A 21,213-nucleotide genomic window follows, 5' to 3' on the forward strand; every position below is an offset into this window, starting at 1 on the left:
TAATAATAATGTTAAACATACATAAATGGTAATATGTTTGCATATGTATGTTTTGTGCAGTAATTGAATGATTTTAGCAAGGACAGAAATTTCATATAAAAGCAAACCATTTGAAACCTCATCGCCCAAAAAATTCTGTAGGACTGAATATAATGTGGCAAGTTTTTATTTATTTTCTCAATAATAATTAGCATAAAAATTAATCATGTGTTTTTTTTTAATTTGTAGTATTGACAACTATATCATCCCCCCAAAATCGAGGGTGAGGGTACATACGGGTTTACGTATTCATCTCAAACAATGGAGGTTCGTCATGATCATGGAACCAGACTTCTGGGCAAACCGGGGACTTGAGATACAAGGAGGAACAATCGTATATGGTTATCATGATGAGGTCAGCTTTTACGTTAACAACTTAACTCGCCATAATCGATCGATAGAGTTTGGGGACTGCATTGGGTACTTAATTCAAGTAGCTGTGATAAATCCTATGGTGAGTTTTCTTTTTCTTTCATACATGCATAAAATAATTCATATAAATAAAACTTATCCCTAGGTTCCAACTCCAATTTGCGATCCAAAGATAACGTACAGTTGTGTGTCAGAGTCTCCTACAGAGCAGCTAATGGTCAAGCCAAAAGTAGGTACGGAGAAGTCGGCTGGAATTGATTTATGGAGGTAAGGTACTTAATTTCGTCCTTTGTCTCAAACGAGAATTGTTGTAACAATTTTGCATTTTGTTTTTTAATACAGTGGTGGAGACTACGTTATTCCACCATGGGGAGTAGCTCGAATAAAGACCGGAGTGCGATTCCAATTTCCGGACAACTACTTTGGCAGTATCCGGGAAAGATCCCACTTATCCATGGAAGGACTATCTGTGGGAGCAGGAGTCATAGATGGTGATTATAGAGGAGAGATTGAAGTGGTAATGCGAAATTTGACTAGTTGCTCAAAAATAATTGAGAAAGGTCAGGCGGTTGCACAATTAATTGTGCAACCATATCTGTATCCAACTCTGGAAAAAATAGAGGTGATGAATTTATTTATGTAACAATTATTAATATTATTTAGACTAATCATCGTTGTTATTTTTTTTACTTTAGGAGTTGGAACCTACGACTAGGGGAGCAGGAGGATTCGGGTCCTCTAGCCCTTTGAACTTCCCAGAGGGATCAGCTCGGAGCAGTGAAGTATAGGAAGGTAAAACTATTTGTAACTTAATTTTATATAGTCTTCGTGGTTTCACAGCACTTTCTAAGTATTAGAAAAATTATTTCAGATAGTTTCTAAAATTACTATTTTGTTTCAGGTTCTTCGTTGTTGGTGTCTTCATCTACGCCCTGCAAAATATCATCCCTCAGCATCAACGTAATTACTAATTAAAATATATATATATACTTACCACGAGATTTTCCTTCCGTATCCAATCAAGATATCTTTGGCGAGATTTGATCTTAGCAATCTGTATTTCGAATTGTAACACTTCCTGAATTTTTTGTTTTTTAACTGTATCGTCTTTTAACCATTTACGTTGTCGACGGTTTGCATCCTTTAAATAAATTTTTGCAGAGCGTGGAATTATATAAAATTTATCCATCTGGCTGGAGTAATCTCACGGCCAAAGAAAAATAAATTTTGTGAAGAGAGTTTAGTTAGTTGGTCTTTATTACTTCATATAGCTACTAAATTAGTCAAAGCATCATTTAATCCAAATAAATAAAAATCATGATCTTCGGCATATTCGTACATTGTAACTATTTTGCAATAACATATAGGAATAAGTCTTAGGCTTACATTCCTCCCACATACTAAAATCATATTTTTCATCAACTCTTACTTTAATCTTCAACAAGATTGGAACGCAAATACATAACTTTCGCATGATATTATGGCGTGGAAAAGTTAAAGGTCAGGGTGAATATGTGAAGTCGTTGCAACCAAGACAAGTACAGACAAGTACAAGACTCAACTACTTAAGTCAAGTAGTTGAGTCTTCATCTACTACTAGTATGTTTAAATTACAAGTGGTCCACGGTATACGAGCAGGCTTGGGTTTTATATAAACGGTGCTTCTTTATTATCAAACAATATGGAGCAATCAAACATATTGTTGTACTAATTCTATGTCGGGCCGATGGTTAATTTTAAAAAGTCCTATGTTACAAAATATATTCTAAAAAGTCCTATGTTGCATTGCCTTATTATGCAATATAAGATTTTTTATAATATTTTTTTGCAACATAGGACTTTTTAAAATTAACCATAGATGCGGCATACAAGTATTTAGAATTAGTACGACGATATGCCTCTATAGCTTTAAATTTCTAGATCAGTTCCAACTTATCCAACCTTTATAAAATCATAATTCCAGGGTTTCCTCTACATTTGGAATTTGTTAGAACCTTCGTTCCAATTTGACGTTAGTGTTGCATGACCCCCTTGCACATATCATAATCAATCCAGACACATAGTTCGGATTTGTCATTTCACACAGACACTTTTATTAATTGCGTAGTGAAATGCAAAGTCAGATAACATCTCTCGTATTTCAAGATAATGTGCTAAATTGTGTAGTTGAGTCAGGGTTCGGATGAGCCCAGAGTTTTTTTCAAAAATTAACAACCCACGGGTTTTAATGGGTTATTGGGTTTTGTTGGGTTTTAATAAATAAAAATGGAAGAAACAAAATTTTCACCTATTGTAAATCCATTCCTAATCTCATATTAGTTTACCCACATTAGAAACTATTTTGGTTCAAAAATTAATCTTTTGTGTCACCTGAAACTTTGGATGGCACTCAATTTGTCAGATTTCCAAAAAAAACAGAACTTTAATTGAATAAACTTCCTGCTCAGATTGAAATATTCCATTTACATAACGCGTGCTAGATGTATTTTGCTTTTAGAATGAGATTTTATGTAAAATATAATTAAAACCCACTTAAGGTGCCAGTATAGAAAGAGGTGCGGTTTGGTCCCCTTGATTTTACCATTTTACGAAATTTTGACAATTTTACAAATAAGATTAAAGTTAGACCACTCATAATTTTTAAAAGCGAACGGGATTCTAATCACATTAGTAGTTTTCATGCATTTCCAGTGAAACTGCACTATGGTTTTGTTTCATTAAAAACTTACCAGCTCAATAACCACGATTGTACGGCTGGTCTCAAAATGTTCGCAGATAAATCACGCAGACATCCACACTGGAAATTAATAATTATTTATAAGCGATATCACCGGCGGTGACCATATGTGACTCTACCGCCATGGTAATAAATTTATTACTGAGCAGTCGTACATTTATTACCAGTCTGGTAATAGTTACCAGCTGGCGAGTGACATATATTACCAAATTAGTAATACCTTTACTACCGGCGGTAACAAATTGATGACCACGCGGTTATAACTTTTCTATGACTAGTCTGGTGACTATATGACTATATGACTTCATCTGTGACCGGATTATTTTGTGTGCACGGTAATCTGACTTTGCACTATGAAGGTGGTCAAGAATTACGCAGCAGTATATACGTTAAACTGTAGTTATATAATAGTAATACAAGGAGACATGTTTGACGACTTTGTTTATCACGAAATCCATTTAATCTATGACAAACTTTCCTGAACATGTCAAACATCAATTAAAATGAAAAACCCAAATCATCACCATGGCTAGATAATAAGGACAATGACAAGTAAATTCAATAATTTCAATCAATATTGTTTTATTCTCGCCGAAACTACAAAATTAATTATGAAGATTGTTAATTTTCCTTGTTGCATCGCATGATTACTTAAGGACCACAACATAATTTTAACAAACAAACAAGCAACAATTGTGAATTCAGCGTATGAACATTATGTATGTGGGTGAAGTGTCTGTAACTTTTGGGATGCGCTATCCTATGTACGGTTAAAGGCAACGAGATAGATTTGTGACTTTGTAATTAGCGAGATCGCCAACATGCACTGTCCATAATTTTTGGAACGGATTGTCTCCCTCAGGGGTACCGTTTTAGTAACAGTTTGTCAACGGAAAATAGTAAAGCGTCTCCCGTTGTGCAGTGTACAGACTACATACATGTAGCCCAAGTCAAGGTAAAGTTTTACATCACAATCTATATATATACAATGAGATCATGCATGATTGCCCAATGTTGCCGCAACATTTGACACTTTTTTGAAGTTGATTATATATGATACCACACAACACCGCGTATGAATTACTTATAATAAGAATAGCCCAGTCTCCGTCTGTGTGTCTGTAAGGAACGCATCCCCCCAATGCTATAACACTAAAGCATTGAGGGATAGGCTAGTAGGAAGTCCATGAATGACCGGACCGGTCAGTCAGCTGAGTTTTTTTGTTGAAGAATCAACATGGTTATAGTCCATGTAAGGCGGCCTTACCGTACGAGTCAAGTAAGCAAGGTGAACATGGTGCAGGCATGAACTCGGACTCTGCATGGTCTGCCTCGACTAGCAATGCAGGGTTTTCTCGTGTAATACTGGGATATTGATGGGACTAATTTTAATTTATTCCTACCCAAAAATTAGCGGACCCGTATTTTGGCTTTTTTCTTAATGCGCGTATTTGGGTGCGTGGCGGGCATTTTAAACAAAATTTCAGCCAAAACGTCCGATTTTAAAATGGCTGCAACTTTTTGAATTTTAGCGCGAATTGAAAAAACTAAAAACATGCATGCTTAGAATTACTTCCTATACAATATAAAATTTTCATTTTTAATTTTTTTAGAAAATTACAATTTTTACCCAAATTTCGAATTTTGACAAATAGCAGCTGCTGCAAAAAATTTAATTTTCTAAAAATTTAAAAAAATGAAATATTTATATTGTATAGAAGATAATTCTAAGCATACATGTCTTTAGTTTTTTCAATTCGCGCTAAAATTCAAAAAGTTGCAGCCATTTAAAAATCGGACCTTTTGGCTGAAATTTTGTTTGAAATGCCCGCCACGCGCTCAAATACGCGCATTAAGAAAAAAGCCAAAATACGGGTCCGCTAATTTTTGGGTAGGAATAAATTAAAATTAGTCCCATCAATATCCCAGTATTACACGAGAAAACCCTGCATTGTAAGATGAATATGGTCCCGGCATAGAGGTGGACGCGGACACAACTCGGACATGTCCGCCTCGAGTAAGGTGAACATGGTCCAGGTAACGAGTTAACGTAAATATAACGAAGTTGCGAAAAAAAATTCCCGAAATGACCTTATTGGGTAACCCATACCGATATTTTTAAATCGTCCAATTAAGCGGAAATTTGGTAGGTTGGAATATTAGTTCAAATTAATATAAAATAGTCGGATTGATAATTCCTTTCCTAACCCTGACTCGGGCTATATGGAGTCTGCACTGTATTTTTTTTATGTAAAGGGATATGGAGGGACCCATACTGATTTTGTAGACCCGGTTTAATTAAGCTGAAATTTGGTGTAGGGGTTGGTACTGTCTTTCTTTCTAATAGTAAAATGAGGACAGAGACAGAGAGAGCAGATTACATACATACATACATTATTTAAAGTTTTGGGCGTTATCGGACACCTAAAATTCTGAAAATACTTCCCACACACCCCCTTTACGACGATTAAGAAAGTGTGAGTGAAATCCAGGTCGTGCTGAACCCATTAGTGACCTTTTTCGACAATACTTTCAACAATACTCTCAACCTCCAACCTATATACCACCCCTACATATGAATAAGTGGATTCTCCTGCCTATAACTTACATTAGTTATGCTCTTGGACTCAACCTTGACAAGGGAATATCCTCATCTTCGGGTGGAACCATCCCCACAATTGGAAGGAAATCTCCCACTATTGCCTTGCCTCGTTGAGGGCCAACTCCCGAGCATTCGGGAGATGCCGGGGTTGTAGAGTCCAATTTTAAATTAAAAATTGCTCAATCTAATGAATTGCTTTCTTTTAAGCTTGCCGACCCCCCTCTCAATGAAGACACCTCCCCTCGATTCTGTAAAATATGTCTTCCCTAAATTGTATGGAATGTCATCTCGCCTTCAAACCCCACCAGCATAAAATTCGCTGCAAAACTTGCAAAAACCCTTATCACCGGATTTGTCTTCCTACAAAAATTCTTCGCCATGAATGGACAACAACATTTCAAAAATCTTGGACTTGTTCGTCATGTTCTACACCGCAACAGTCAACGTCAACGAACCTCATCGACATTTTACCGCATGACCCCACATTTAGTGAGGAGAACGTTAATTTTAATATTAATATTGATGTACAGCTAAACTTAGGTATTAATTTATGTAGTATAGAAAAAGTTCCTCTCCCTAATTTCACGAATGGTACGAGGATAGGACACCTCAATTGTAACGGTATCTTGGGAAAGATGGACGAAATACGACATTTTTTAACCAGCGAGCCCTTCTCAGTTAGCTGTTTTACTGAGTCAAAATTAGATCAGTCAACTCCTTCAAATTTTGTAACTATCCCTGGCTATAATCTTTTGCGATCGGATAGGTCTACAAGAGGTGGTGGAGGTTCTCTGATTTATATTAACGAATTATTACGCTACTTTCCTATTACATATGAAGTTGATTTTCCTGTTGAAGTCGAAATTAATTGTGTTCAAATATTTCCTGATTTTAGAAAGTCAATAATTATTGTTTTGATTTATCGACCACCAAAAGAGATACTTAAATCACAGTTTATTCGCTCACTGGAGTCATTACTATTTCAAATTGAGAAAGACAAAGTAGATTATATGGTTTTAGGGGACTTAAATTTTGACTTATCATGTTCTGACCTCCACACCAAGTCCTTGAATAGTGTAACAAGTAGTTTTTCACTTAAGCAATTGATCACTGAACATACTAGAGTCACACTTACATCAAATACTCTATTAGACCCAATCTACATTAACTGTCCGCAAAAATTCTGTCAGTCAGGTGTTTTTAGTTTGACAAACTCTGATCACAGATTTACGTATTGTGTTTATAGAACACAGAAAATTAAAGTTCCGCCTAAGGTTGTAACTTACCGTCCTTTAAAAAATATTGACTGGGAAAAACTTGGTAGTAAAATTACCAAACTTAATTGGGGGCCCTTAGAGGAACTGCGCTGCGTAAATGATAAGTTAGATATGTTTCAAAATAATGTACTCAAAATTCTTGATGAAGAATCCCCACCACAAAAAAAGAGAATTAAGGGCAACTCAGCTATTTGGATGTCTGACCACATTCTTAACTTAATTGATAAAAGAAATAGTTTAAAGAATGCTTGTGATACCAACCCTACACCTGAAAATACTGTTATGTTCCGTAAATTTAAAAACTATGTAAAAAATCAAGTTGGTAAAGCGAAGAAGGATTTCTTTATATCTAATTTCCAAAAAACATGTGACTGTAACCACATATGGAGAACTTACGATAAATTAACAGGACAAGATGTAAAAACTAGTTTGGACATACCTTTTTTATGTAAAGACGAGAACTTAATTACTGACAACGGGCAAAAAGCTGAATTATTAAGTAAAGCTTTTTTAATAGCAGATGATTCGTCACCAAATGAGCGTGAAACCTTAGTAAACAAGTTAAATCTAGCCAAATCTGACCCAAAACTTTCTAATGAGGATTTAACTGTAAATTTAAATGATATTTCATTGTCAATGAAAAAGATGAAGTGGAAATCTTCACCCACTGACAAAATACCTGTCGTAGCTTTAAAAAATCTTGGGCCGTTTATTATTTTGCCTTTATGTATTTTGTTCAATTGTTTTGTAGAGGATGCTCGTAAACGAGGTAAAGGTAAAAGTCCAAAATGGGCTGTAAAAAAAGAATTACTGAATTAATTGGGCTGATTTTTTTTATACAATATACTCGTACCATCTTACCACTAGTTTTTGGACTCATAAAGTTCAAATACCCCTTTCCTTCCAATCTGGAGAATTTTAGATCTCACATTCCGCGTTAGTGCTCTGCCACTGTTTTTCGCTACCCTTTTGTAGATGTGCGTCCATATTTGTCGAAATGGATTCAAATTTTGGGCTGCAACTCGTCGGCTATGATATTCTTTCTTACATATGGCCCAAAATTTTAAAATTGGTTTGACATGAGGGACGTTGGAGGCATTGTTCTCTTTCTCCACAAAATCGATTTTTTTTGCACGGAGGTACTCCACAATTGGAGGGGAATAATGGCAAGTTTCCCTGTCCGGCCAAAAAAGAACATTACGGTTTTTGAAGAAGGGGGTCAGGTAGTTTATTTAAAAAATACTCAAATAGCGCTCAGTATTCATTGTGGCTGTTGTCACGTAAGGCTTTGGTAAGGTCCCCTCGGTGTTCAAAACTTGCCAAATTAAGTACCGCTTAGCGAATTTCCGCTTTAACTTATATTTATAAGTATCTGTAGCAGTTTGTTTATTAGAATAGGAGTAGAACTTCAACCTTCTAGTAAGCACAATAAGTTTGTGCTTACTAAAATTAGTTCAAGTGCAGGGTTTATTAACAAATTAAGGCGTATGTTAACCCCGCACATGTTAACTATGTTAATTAATGCTCACATAAATTCTGTTACCGATTACTGTATTAACATTTGGGGTCCTTCAAGAATTAAGGATTTCGGTGATATCCAGAACGTTACCAACAATTTGTTAGCCATGTATTTCTTCCCGTGTATCATTAAATATAAGAGAAAGCGATTTTGGTGCAATAGAAATGCAGAAGAATTGTTTGCTGCTAAAAAAGAGTGCATTGCAGCGCACAGAAAAATTAATTATTATGATTTACTGGAAAAATGTAATCTGTTCTCAATCACCGAGCGCCTTGAGTACTACAGCTTGTGGAACATATTTAAGATTAGAAAATTCGGTTCAAAAGTGATAGCAATGAACGATCTATTTTCTCCTCGCATTAATAATTGTAATATGAAAACACGTAGTAGTAAAAATTGTACTTTAATTACGCATAATAGTAAACTATATGAAAATTCCAATTTGTACTACGCTTCATCGCTTTGGAATACGCTTCCCAACGACATTGTTAATTTTGAAAATCCGAATCAATGTTTTAGAACAAACTTAAACAAGTGGTTACTTGATAAAAGAAATGGCGACTTTATTCACAATTAGATATCTTTTAGCTATAGGTTATTTATTACGGTTAAGCTACGTTTTATTTTTATTTTTAGAAATTGATATTTTTAGCAATCTATGGAAATTTGTATTGACGGTTTTGTTGTGTCTCTCCCGGGAGTCCAGTCTTAATTGTACTGTGGGTTTCTGACACTTGAATAAAATGGATAACTAACTAACTAACTATGAAAGAATATGAAGGGTTATGTGATATTTTTATGGGGCAAGATGAGAGTTTTTTTGACAGCCATTCAATTTCCTCTTCTATGACACCCATATGGAAATAAAGTGATTTATGACCTTTGGCATAAGGTCACACTAAGGTCAAAAGTCAAAAATATCGACGACGTCAAATTCTGGGTGTAATGTCCTTTCATAATGATGTCTCGTATGATAGAATAAATGGTGCAAAAACGCAAAAAATTTTGAACCTAAGAGGAATCGAACTTGCGGAATCAAGTGCCACAACCCGACGCTCTAGCCACCAGACTGGCACCTCCCTTTGATATGAAACTTGCATAAAACTCGTATTTGTTTTTCATTCAATTAAAATAAAAAGTTTTAAATTGTCTCTGAGTAATTCATTTGACGTCTACTTAAAAAACGTGCAATTTAAAAGAGATACATCTTAACCTGGAGAATTTTTAAAACTCCTATGTTCTTAATGAAGGTTTAAATCCAGACCTTCAAACAACGATTTTCAACGGTAAAGCTCAAAATTTTTATTTTGTTATTTTTATGACACTGGACAATTGAATGCTGTAACCACTTTTCTTTTATCGTTTTGATCTAGGACGCATCGTTCTATAGTTATCTTTCTGAGACCTTTTGAGCGTGGGGTCTAAAAGCATTCTGTTGCTTCGCCGGCCCCAACTGAGCATATTCATGCTTTGGTTCAGTGAGGGGCCACGCTTTCTGGCTGTCGCCTCACCTCAGAGAAACAGCAAAACTCGTTCAGCCACTACGCGCCAGCTATTGGTGCATGTGTATTTTTTTGTCAAGAAAAGTACAAGTTTAAGTGAAATCAACTGTTTTTTATTATGTGATTTATAGCTTTTGCATTGAAATTGCCAAATAAAACTATTTGCTTGATTTTATTCATTTGGCTCATTGTGTATGTATAAACATATTTAATTTGATCCAAAAATTCGGTCGGCGACGTCTAATAAAATATAAACTGATAATTATAAGCGAACGTGAAAGAATATAATGACCAGACTCACCCCGCAAATATCCAGTGGTATTCAAGCAGTCGAGTTAGACCAGCCAAACGAAGCCTATACTTCCATCCATTCTCGTTCAAGCTAAAGGTAACGTAACAGAAAATCACCCTGAATTTACTATAAATTGCTTTAAAATAGCAGATTGTGAGACTTTAATATTAGTTGCAGGATTTGTACACCACAAACTAAAGGTTGGAGGTTTGTTATTATATATAATTAACTACACAATGATATAAGTATATTTAACAGAAAATATAGAAATAAATTTTATAGCACCAATTCACTGGTGAAGCTTGGAAACAACTGGTTATATATATTGCTTGTTTTCTTACTGGTCATATCACAAGGGCGTAAGTAACTCTATCCAAGCACATAGATACATATTTTGTTGATTCACACGCCGAGAACCTTTATTGGGTTGATTATTTAGAAAGTACAGCTACCAGGAGATCTATATCAAAAGAAAATTGCGGTTTTATCATCAACCCAGAGGACACAAAATTGGCATCGGTTTCATTTATTGTTCAACATATGTCGACAAATGGGTATACGAACAATATATTCCAGCAGAGTGAGAAAGCAACAGCCGAAAACAGGAAGAATTTGCTCGAACAAGCCGTAGTCGCGTGGGGCGAGGAGCTAATATGCTTTCAATTCTCAGGCGAGGAAAAGTTGCTTGAATTGGGACGACGCAATCAGATAAGCATAACTAAGCTTTCCAACAGCATCAAAAAGGGACACTTTGACACGCCCGATCAAATCAAGAAAATCCTTAGAATACAAAATTTTGAAGATGACAAAGGTCAGCACATAGCGGATAAACCCATTAACAATATATTTATTGATAACAGTATTGAACAGATTGAAAATAATTTAAGAAACAATTTACCAGTAAAAACCGTAAAACTTGAGGGCGGCAAAATCCGTTCAAAAATGTGGGAAGTAAGTCAAGTTAGTGTTGGAAAAAGAGACATCAAGATTAATCATTTGTATCCACTGACACTTCCACAGGAGTTTAGATTAGACGTATCTGAATGCCAATTAGATAATACTCCTGCTTCAAGGATTATCAATAATATTATTAGAAAACGCGGCCGACTTTATTCGAATGTAAGAAAAACTTTCAATGTCAAGTCTGCAATAAGACCTAAGAGGTTTATAAGAGGCGGTAACTTCTTCAATACGCACAGTTCAAACTCCATTGGTCATCGAAGCAGTCGCTCTATGTTAAGTGAGAATCGGCGTAGATTTCGCAACAGTAATTGCAAAAAGCGAAGTAGGTCTAGCAAATGTAAAATCCCACGGCGAATGCAGTGTTCAAGAATAAAAAAATAAGGGCAAATGTAATAGACATTTAAATGTTCCCGGCACTTTTTTATATAGTAAGTTCGAAGGTTCGTATTATTAGGTACCCATCCCAACTTATATGAGCGTCCAGCATAACGACTATAGCCATTAGACCCAGAATGTAATACTTGTACCATGATCTTTAAAAATTAGTCAACACTCAACTGACCTCGCAAGGTCAGTTGCAAGCAACCAAAACGTGGCTTTTGTTCTGTCTCGTTTTCTCCTCCTCTAGCGTCTTTTTTCCCTGCCCACTGCTCTCAGTCACTGCAATAGTGGTCTATTTTTTTGCATTCGCACCACTTTTTACTTTACTGTTTACGTTTTACAAAATTTCGTTAATTAACCATAATTATCCCCAAACAACTATTTTGAATAACTCTGACTGAAGTAATATTTATCTGCCAGAAACTCTTTAAATGGAGAACAAGAATTTTCTGAAGTTTTGAGTAATAAGTGTCCCAAGTGACTCCAATTACAGCGAAATTACTAGGAACTTGTTCGACATAATTTAGCATCAGGTTAATAATTATTCCTTAGCCAATAATTTTAGGATAGACTAAAGAGACAAGGTAATGCTGGCATGAGTATGCACAGTAGAGTAAACGGAGAGGAAGTAGCTACAGAGAGAGATGTATTAGTCAGTAATGGCGTGGAGCGGAGCGCAGAAGGTACAAATAAAAGATTACTCCCGGAAAATATACCTCGTCCTCACATATATTTATTACCCATCACTTATCACATAGCTTATCATTTCGTCATCTTATCATCATCTCGGCACCACAGCGGACAACGTTCGTGGATCACGGATAACGGTTGGGTAAGGTTGAGGGGTAAATATTTATATAATTGATTAATTATTGAAAGGCAAGAGTAGCATCAACGCACACGATGCATCCTTTCCGTGTTAAAAATATCCACCGGCCCGTTAGTCACTAAGTTCATTTCTAAATTCACTAGGTTATTGATGGATTAGTACGACGATATGTATATTTTGTGTGCATTTAGTTGAGTCAGTCCTTGAAGTACCTAGCAATTATCCTCCTTTTTCTCAATAATGGGAATAAGAAACAGTTGATAATGTGCAATTTATGTTCACATAAATGAAAAATATTATGGCATTCTACGATAAAATTAAAAAAAGATAAGTTGTCTGCCAGAACACGCAGATACGTGGGAGTAAACAATTATAACATAATTAGGCGGTTTAAGAATATGTCGCCAAAAATTAGTGTTTGTTTATAAGTAAAATCTGGACAGGTTCAGGATGATAATTATGGGAGAGGGTGAACGAAGGGAGCGGATGAGCAAAGGAGGCGGATATACAAATGGTTGGATAGAAGTGAAAGTGAAACGAGTTGAAAGCGAGAAGATGAGGCAGAAAAAGGTCATGTTTTGTCTTCTTGCAACTGATATCGCGAGGTCAGTTGGGATTTGTACATACTAATTTTTAAATATCGTCGGACTAGTATTAAATTCTGCGTCGAATACATATAACAGTAATGCTCAATGCCCATATAAATTGGGATGGATACCTAGTGAGTTGTGTTGAGGATAAGCGCTCCGTTTCAAAGAACGACGAAATTTAGTTATATGAGCTTCAGAAACATTAATCTGTAACTCGTTCACATCGCCTCAACCGCAAGCATTCGTTTTCTGTGCCGGCTAATAATGAGATTATGAGGCGAATGATAAATGATCATTATTATTATTGGTTCTAGCCGCTATCATATTCCAGGTATTATGAGCCCGATAAGATAAGTTACATTTACTGAAACTTATTCCCGAAACTAGACAATGCGAAAATAAATATTAAGTACGCAGTATGCTTTGAAATATTACGACTAATTGCTGGATTAGTGATTTAGCGTTGATCCTATAGAATTTAGATTAGTATTTCACTTTGTGTGTTAATCCGATTTCTACGTCACATAATGTTTGAAAACCGTTTTTGAAAAAATTAAAAGAAATCACTCTTCTGTTGAATTTAATTAAATTTAATTAACTGCACCTAAAGCATTGTTTCGTCATTTTTCATCTAATTCCCCTTGAATTTGGAGGGAATATTCCAGACATTATCCCCCATGACGAATCTTTTTTTGAAAAAATCAATAGTTTCAAATTTCCCGAGATATCAGGATCGGCGATATATGAATATCATTATTACAGCAGATGAAAATTATTTCTGGGTTGTCGGACGTGTTAGAATAAAGGTTTGTTGTACATATATATATGTATGTACAACTGTGCAACTATGCAAGGAAGAATAAATGGAAAATATTATTATCTATGAGTCTGTCTAAAATTAATAGACCCTTGGGAATCCCCATAACTAACAACATTGAAAATTGAGATATTTTCTTGCACCGTCAGTTTTTAAGATATTTCAAAAATTAGAACGGCTTTAGAAAGCTTAGGAAATGAAGGAAATTATATATTTCCAGATTTTTAAAATATGACGACACCCATTATTTACTTGTCACCAGGTCGAAAAACGTGAACAATGTTACTACGTAAACCTTAAAAACGGATGTCTTAGGTGAGTCTGGGACGTGCGACTAAAAGGATTAAATAAAGTCCCACCTACCTAATAAAATTACAATATCATCAGCATCGCCGCCTTGTAATTTTTTTCGTATTGGCTAGTTCAATTTTAAATTTGCATTAAAATGTTGTCACGAAGCTGAAGCTACTTATTTCAAAATTGCAATTTATATTAAATGTTATAAATATGTGTCAAAATATAAAAACATAAAAATATAAAATCTACGGAAAGATGATAAATATTTTTTTTAAGTGGAAGAAACTTCTGCGTTTTTGAGTTACAAATTACTTACAAATACTTCAAGGACATATTTATATATGTAACGTATATGAGAGTCTACAAGTAATGAAGAAGCAATCAGCACATGCAAATGTAGGTGCACGCATACACACGACATTCAACATTATTATGATGCGATCGGTTGAGGAGTAGACCGCGTTTCCTTCTTGTTTAGTGCACAATCATTTGAACCATGTGAGTAATTTTATTTTTTTTCTGAAAGCCCATTTTACTAGTGAAAAGAAACTATCAAAAATATTTTTGAAAATAACCTGGAAGCGGTGTAATAGCGCAGAATCTAAATAAGTCGCAAATCGCCTTTTGCAAAACTATAAAATCATTGTCGGGTTTGACTCAAAGAAGAAGTTGTACAACTTCCCACAGGACCGGAGGTCCAAAACGACAATCCACCGATATATTTCGAAGTATAGGGATTCCGAAAAACTCGATTTCAAAATCAATAAAAACAGACTTCATACCGTAGTCACCCCACAAAAATTAAAGCTCATAAAAAACTTTTTTCTCCAACTGTTCCACGCTCATACGTGCTGTTGCTCGTAAGCTTAAAATTTCAAAATGCTGGTTGTCAAAATTTAAAGTCCCATTGTTGGGGATTAAGGCCAGCATAAAACAAGCTGGATCAAAAAATGCGAAAGACCAATAAAGTCGAGTCAAACAAGGATGCAAAAAAAAATCATCAAAAAATGTCAGACAAAATTCTCAGATTTTATGACAATACATACGTCAACCTAGACCTTGCAGAGACTCCAGGAAACAAGTTTTATTATTCCTACACCCCTAAAGATATTGTTTACAATCAGAAAGTAAACCTCGGAAGCAAGTTCCCTAAAAAAAATTCTGATTTTACAAGTCATGGACAGTTTTGGCACCGCTTCTGCACGTTACCTTGCGAATTGTACAATCCACTCAAAAATAAAAAAAATGTAATTTTCAAGAATCAGCTACTTCCCTGAATACCTAGGCTTCAGATAAAAAATAAAATAAACGCATTCCTTGATTTGGCAACATCCATTTATGCCAAAGTTTGCATCTCATTTTTGGACGACAATGGCGTCAATTTTGTCCCCGGGAAACATAACCTCCAAATGTCCCTCAACGTTGACAAATCTAAAAAGAATTGGCTGTTTGCAAAAGGAGATACTCTAATCTTGATTCTCAACCCAGAAATCCACACGATTTCAAACAGCAATGTAGGAAAATCAGCAAGGGTATTGCTGAAGAGAGTGGAAAATCGCTCATTTGACAGTTGCAATAAAAAATCGTATTAGTGGTCAGGAAGCGACTGGGACAAGACCTCCAGGGCAAAACAAAGTTGATAAGATACCAACCTACACTTGCTATCAATTTTAAGTAAATCTATTAACCAGGTCAAATTCTACAAGTCATTATACCCAGTCTACTCCTCAACCGATCGCATCATAAATTAAAATATTTAGATGCTTCCGATATGATTCTGTTCTACCTATTGTGTTCTCTCATGAATTAGTAAAGTCATTCGTTAGTGTAATTTTATGACAAGTAGAGTTAAACGTATGTTAACATGCAGTAAGTTAAGTCAATTACTTACACAAAATTATCCGGTCATATATGAAGTCATACATACGTATGTATACAGTCATCGGTCTGGTAATAGAAAATGTATTACCGCAGGGTTATAAATTTGTTACCGCCGGTAATAAAGTATTACCAAGTTGGTGATATGTATATGTCACTCGCCAGCAGGTAACTATTACCAGCCTGGTAATAAATGTACGACTGCTCAGTGACAAATTTATTACCGTAGAGGTAGAGTCACATATAGTCACCAGCCTGTTACCAGTTTATTTTGAGTGCATGTATATCCATTACACTAAACTCTTGCTTTCATTTTCCTGATATTTCTACAAATTTTCTTATATTTATTAGCGTGTTTCACTTTTCGCAAAAATGATGGTGTTCATTTTTTTGCAAAGTTGATAAATTGAAGTCATTACTTACGTGCAAGGACTTTCTACTCTTGTTGACATCTACATATGTATGAATGACAGTGTGGTGTTTTGTGTTGTATAAAAAATTGGATAACGGGTTAGAACATTTGTGTGAAAACAGAAGCATTAAATTTTATAAGTATATGAATGAAGAGGGAGGAAATAATAATAATCGTTGACACTTTTCATTTCATTTGACACTCACTCATCATCAGAGTAAGTGAGTGAGGAGTCTTTTGTGAATTTCAATATTTTTTGTTGTTAAGATTTGTTTGAAATATTTTCACGGTATTTTGAATAGAATCGGTGTACACCTCTCGCTCTGTTATATCTTGACAATCTTTTTTTCCCATATCACATCTACATAGTTATTCCATTCACATCTATACGTACAAATATACAGGTGTCGTACTATGTCCATTTGTACATTTTAATTTCATCCAATCTGCATGAAGAAAATGCCACACAATCGCTCTGTTCTTCTCGGAAAAATGTTGTCTGTGCAATACGTAATCCAGTTTATTTAATAGAAATCTGTGCATTTAGTGGGTAATGTGTGTGATAGTTGTAATGAATAATTTACTAAATACAGCAACTTTTCAGAAATGAATTAACGGGTATGAAATATTTATGTATCAACTCTGATTTCAAAACGTGATTTTGTGTTTTTTGTGTCGGAAATTACGACTGTGTTGTTTGGATTTATTGCGTTTCTTACATCTTTCGTCGGAACTTGTAAGTTAAAGTCGATTTCTTTGAAAACTTTCAATTTATTTATTTATTACAGTACTTCATTTGGAGGAGGGAGACATTTGGACATTTGGAGGAGGGAGACCTCATTTCCGGCTTATATTTCGATATGAGAAGATTTCATGGGGCCAATGCCACTGACCTGTATCCGCCATGGATGAATCCCCACATGGTATCGAGAGGTCAACAGTTTGCCTTGGAGCATGTAACTGGGGTAGTGTTGTCGGCTTTTTACGGGTTGAGTATGCTCTTCGCGTTTCCACAGATAAGCGATATTCTGATATTCACGGGTAAGCAAGACAAAATAAAGAACGTCCGGGAATGAATGGGAATGCGCGCTCTAGCGAGTATATTGACAAATCAATAAACCCGCGAACTATAATAATTTAAATTTCTGAAAGCCCACTTCATTAGGGTCAATTTGGTATATCACTCTTAAATTTCAAAAATGGATAAGGGTAGAAGAAGCTTGTTTGAAAGGGAGCTGTTAGCAAAACGAGTGATGGAGTTCTACAACACGACAGCCAACCGAGACTCCAAGGTGACCTGGAACTTTTTTAAGCAGGAAGGAATTCCAAGTTCAAATGTGTATTCCTACATAAAAAAGTTCAAGGATTCCGAAAATGTGCAATTCAAGAAGCCAGCTGGTCGTCCGGCGAAGCTAGCGACCACTCGAGTGAAAAATAGAATTGAAAAAATTTTCAAAACCAAGCCATCAACGTCAGTAGCTGTAGCTGCCAGGAAAGTCAAAATTTCCAAAAGCTACCTGGGGGAAATTAAGGTCCATAAATTAGGAATCAAAGCAAGGACCAAAAAACCTGCACCAAATTACAAGCCCGTACAAGAAAGTCGGATCAAGGATTGCTGTCAAAAATTGTTGAAGAAAATGCGTGGAAAAGTAGTGATCCTGGATGACGAAACGTATGTTCCGGTTGACCCTTCAAATCTTCCAGGGCGTCATTTTTTTCATAGCTCGGATCCCTCTGAAGTGGCTTATGAAGAAAAAGTACGAAAAAAAGACAAATTTCCAAAGAAATATTGCATTTGGCAATGCATCTCCAGTCACGGACATGTATCAGACCCGGTAGTTCTCGAAGGGAATATCAATCAAGATATTTATCTGAAAAATTGCGTCAAGGCTGGATTGGAAGCATTTATTAATAGGTTTCACAAAAATGATAAAGTTTTGTTTTGGCCTGACCTCGCCACTTGTCACTATGCAAAGAAAGTGACCGAGTACCTCAGAAAGAAAAATATTGATTTCGTACCAAAAGATATCAACCCACCTAATGTACCCCAACTCCGCCCAATCGAAAAATTCTGGGCACGTTCTAAGTCAGTATACTCCCGGCTTCAAGATGTGCCTGACACCTTTCGAAAATTCAAAGGACGATGGAAGAAAATCACCTCGGAAGTGGCAAAAACTTCGGGAAAAAATTTAATGAAAAATCTTCGCAAGAAAATCGAACTAGTCGCCAACGGGGGTGTGGCGGCCTTAGCTATTAATTAAATTATGTAGGTACGTATTTGGTATTATACATATGCAAAAAGTTTAAAATTCCGATAACTCATTGTGATTTTATGACCACATTTTCAGACCATTCCCATTCATTCCCGGACGTTCTTTATTTACGATAACTATTTTGACAAAAAGTGCAAAATTAAAAAAGATTGCAAAAACTATTTTCTGGAAAATATTATTCTTCAAATTTTTTGCAGAAAATTCTGACACTCGTCCACGCGCGGGGCGCCGTTATGCTGCCACAATGTTGCAAGTATTTCTATGGATGCGGCGAGGTTTTCAAATATATCCAGCCTGGACTTTGAAAAGTTTGACGAATGTTCATCTAATTCATGCTAGAGTGGGGGATAAGGTGGCGGCAGACTCGCAGGGCACGTTTGGGCCTACAATCGAGTCTATTGTACGAAGGAGGAAGATTAATTCCGGTTTGTGGGCAGCGTTTCAGGCAGATTTGGACCAGTCTAGGATTCCTTTTAGTATGCGAGTTATTCCGAAGGAATTGCAAAGTAAATTTTATAAGATATGAAGTTCATAAAATTTTGATATTAAGTAAAGTTTAGCAAAAATTGTGCTAATTGTGCTTAAAATGCGAACGTCCAGAGGCTGCACCCTGATTTTATGGGACCCTTTTTAATTTATTCGCAACAAAAAATTTACCGGACTGGTTTTTTGTTGACTGTACATAGGGCGGATATCTCAAATACTTATTTTTTGTCTGAAACGTCTGATATTAAAATCAGTGTAACTTTTTGAAACTAAAAACATGCTGGCTTAGTGAATTACATCCATTATCACAATTCATTGTAAGGATAATTTTTTTGGCAATGTTATAATTTTAAGATTTTGGAAAACATTCAGATGTAAATTTTGCAAAATTGTATTACAATATTTTGTGAGTTTTAAAATAGTGGCTACTTTATAAATAGAATTTACTAAATTTGAATTTTAAAATTTTACGAAATAGGAGGGAACCACATCACGGTTCCTATGAACCAGTTTGTCCACGCTATGACACAATGGGCCTTTTTCGGCGTGCTTGCCACCAATCTAGAGGGGACTTTGGTATTCAACTACAAACGGGAAGGACTTATAGATTTCGCGCATTTATGGGCCGTCCTAGGTCACGCAATGGGGTTGGAGGACGACTTCAACATTGCCCTTTCCCACACCCACTACCCCAGACAATTTCAAGTTGAAAGAATGCAGAGTGTTTTAGAAGAAGGCAATTTGTGAATTCTCAAGAAAAAATTTCAAAGCCATAATTTTTATTAGAAGTACTTAGAATTGTGAAAATAAAAAAAGTATATTTAAAAAAATATCCGGTTTTCCTTCATCCAGGGAACTTCAGATATTTTAGGAAATCCCGAATTCCTCACAGATCCAGAGTTTTTACTGAGGGGGATTCTGCGTGACGTGTTGGGCATTCCAATTCCCAATCTAGAAGCGAGGCGACGCTTCAGACCGGTTTGACTGGTTAATCCAGACTGGTTCGAGACTGCCACACATTCTCTTTTCTGGCTGGAACAAAATCTTCTCACCGTTAGCAGCCCTCACCCATTTTCAGATCGGATATAAATATTTTGGACTGTTATATTCGTCTGATGAAAGAATCGCGAAATATTGCTATGTAACTTGAAACAAAGACGTGGAATAAAACACAAATCGCAAAAATTATAGTGACAGAATTCCAGCTGTGATAATCACAGTGTTCGATTTATTATGATGTTATTCCTTTTTGTGATTTCCGTGATTTTATTAGTAATATCATGTTGTCGCAAATTTGTAAACGCTTGCAAAAATTTGTTTAGAAAAATAGCAATGATGTTCAAAATTACAGAAAATTACAGATTTTTCCATTTATATTAACATTTATTAAGTCCTTCCTTGTGACTGTTGGAATTTTGTCTTTTGACATGTACATATTTTTGCATCATTTTATTGTGGCACCCTGAAACCATTGATACCTTTTTTCCAATTTTTTCAGAGACTTAAACAATTTACAATTTTTATAATGTATGACCATTAGAGCACTTATTAACTAAACTCGCAAAGGCCAAAAATTTCTATGTAGGGGGGTCGAGCTACTCATATTTAGAGATAGTCCAACCGGTGACTTTACTCTAGTGTGAAATATGATGGCCAACCACTGTAAGTCCATCGGTGAGGTGACACAGGTGCCGTCACCGGTGACTAAACTAAAATACGTATTCTTAAACTAACGTCGGATTTGACAGATACATTTTACGGAACTATCGTCAAAATTTAAAATTTGACCTATATAAAAAAGTGTCCAATTAAAAAAACAGGCCATAATTGTGTCATCGTCTTTAGTATTCAACTTTCCGCTGAGTGTAGTTTGTACGTGGTATTTTTTTCAGTCTGAATGAAGAGAAATATTTTACGACATACCTTGCAATTAACTAACGCGTTCTT

The 21,213-nt window shown here is 35.6% G+C and overlaps 1 protein-coding gene and 1 long non-coding RNA gene across 2 annotated transcripts; both read left to right on the top strand.

Annotated features, from left to right (window-relative positions):
• The first annotated feature begins 772 nt into the window (after positions 1 to 772).
• On the top strand, positions 773 to 1,568 carry LOC118438905. Its single transcript, XR_004837123.1, has 3 exons — positions 773 to 1,033; positions 1,107 to 1,203; positions 1,313 to 1,568. It is a non-coding gene; the product is annotated as an uncharacterized LOC118438905 (long non-coding RNA).
• A 17,415-nt stretch (positions 1,569 to 18,983) lies between these two features.
• Positions 18,984 to 20,273, top strand: LOC118438881. The gene is made up of 2 exons (XM_035859696.1): positions 18,984 to 19,286; positions 19,745 to 20,273. The coding sequence occupies exons 1-2, from the start codon at positions 19,025 to 19,027 to the stop codon at positions 20,011 to 20,013; spliced, it is 531 nt and encodes a 176-aa protein (XP_035715589.1). The 5' UTR covers positions 18,984 to 19,024; the 3' UTR covers positions 20,014 to 20,273.
• The last annotated feature ends 940 nt before the right edge of the window (positions 20,274 to 21,213 follow it).

This window comes from Folsomia candida, unplaced genomic scaffold (assembly GCF_002217175.1).
Source record: "Folsomia candida strain VU population unplaced genomic scaffold, ASM221717v1 Fcan01_Sc027, whole genome shotgun sequence".
Classification (NCBI taxonomy): Eukaryota; Metazoa; Arthropoda; class Collembola; order Entomobryomorpha; family Isotomidae; genus Folsomia; species Folsomia candida.

Bases quoted from the DNA above. Each gene is read 5' to 3' on its own strand.
- LOC118438881 (XM_035859696.1), top strand. From the start codon at position 19,025: ATGTTGCAAGTATTTCTATGGATGCGGCGAGGTTTTCAAATATATCCA. The intron at 19,287-19,744 runs GTAAATTTTATA...TTTACGAAATAG, and splicing joins TATTCCGAAGGAATTGCAAA to GAGGGAACCACATCACGGTT.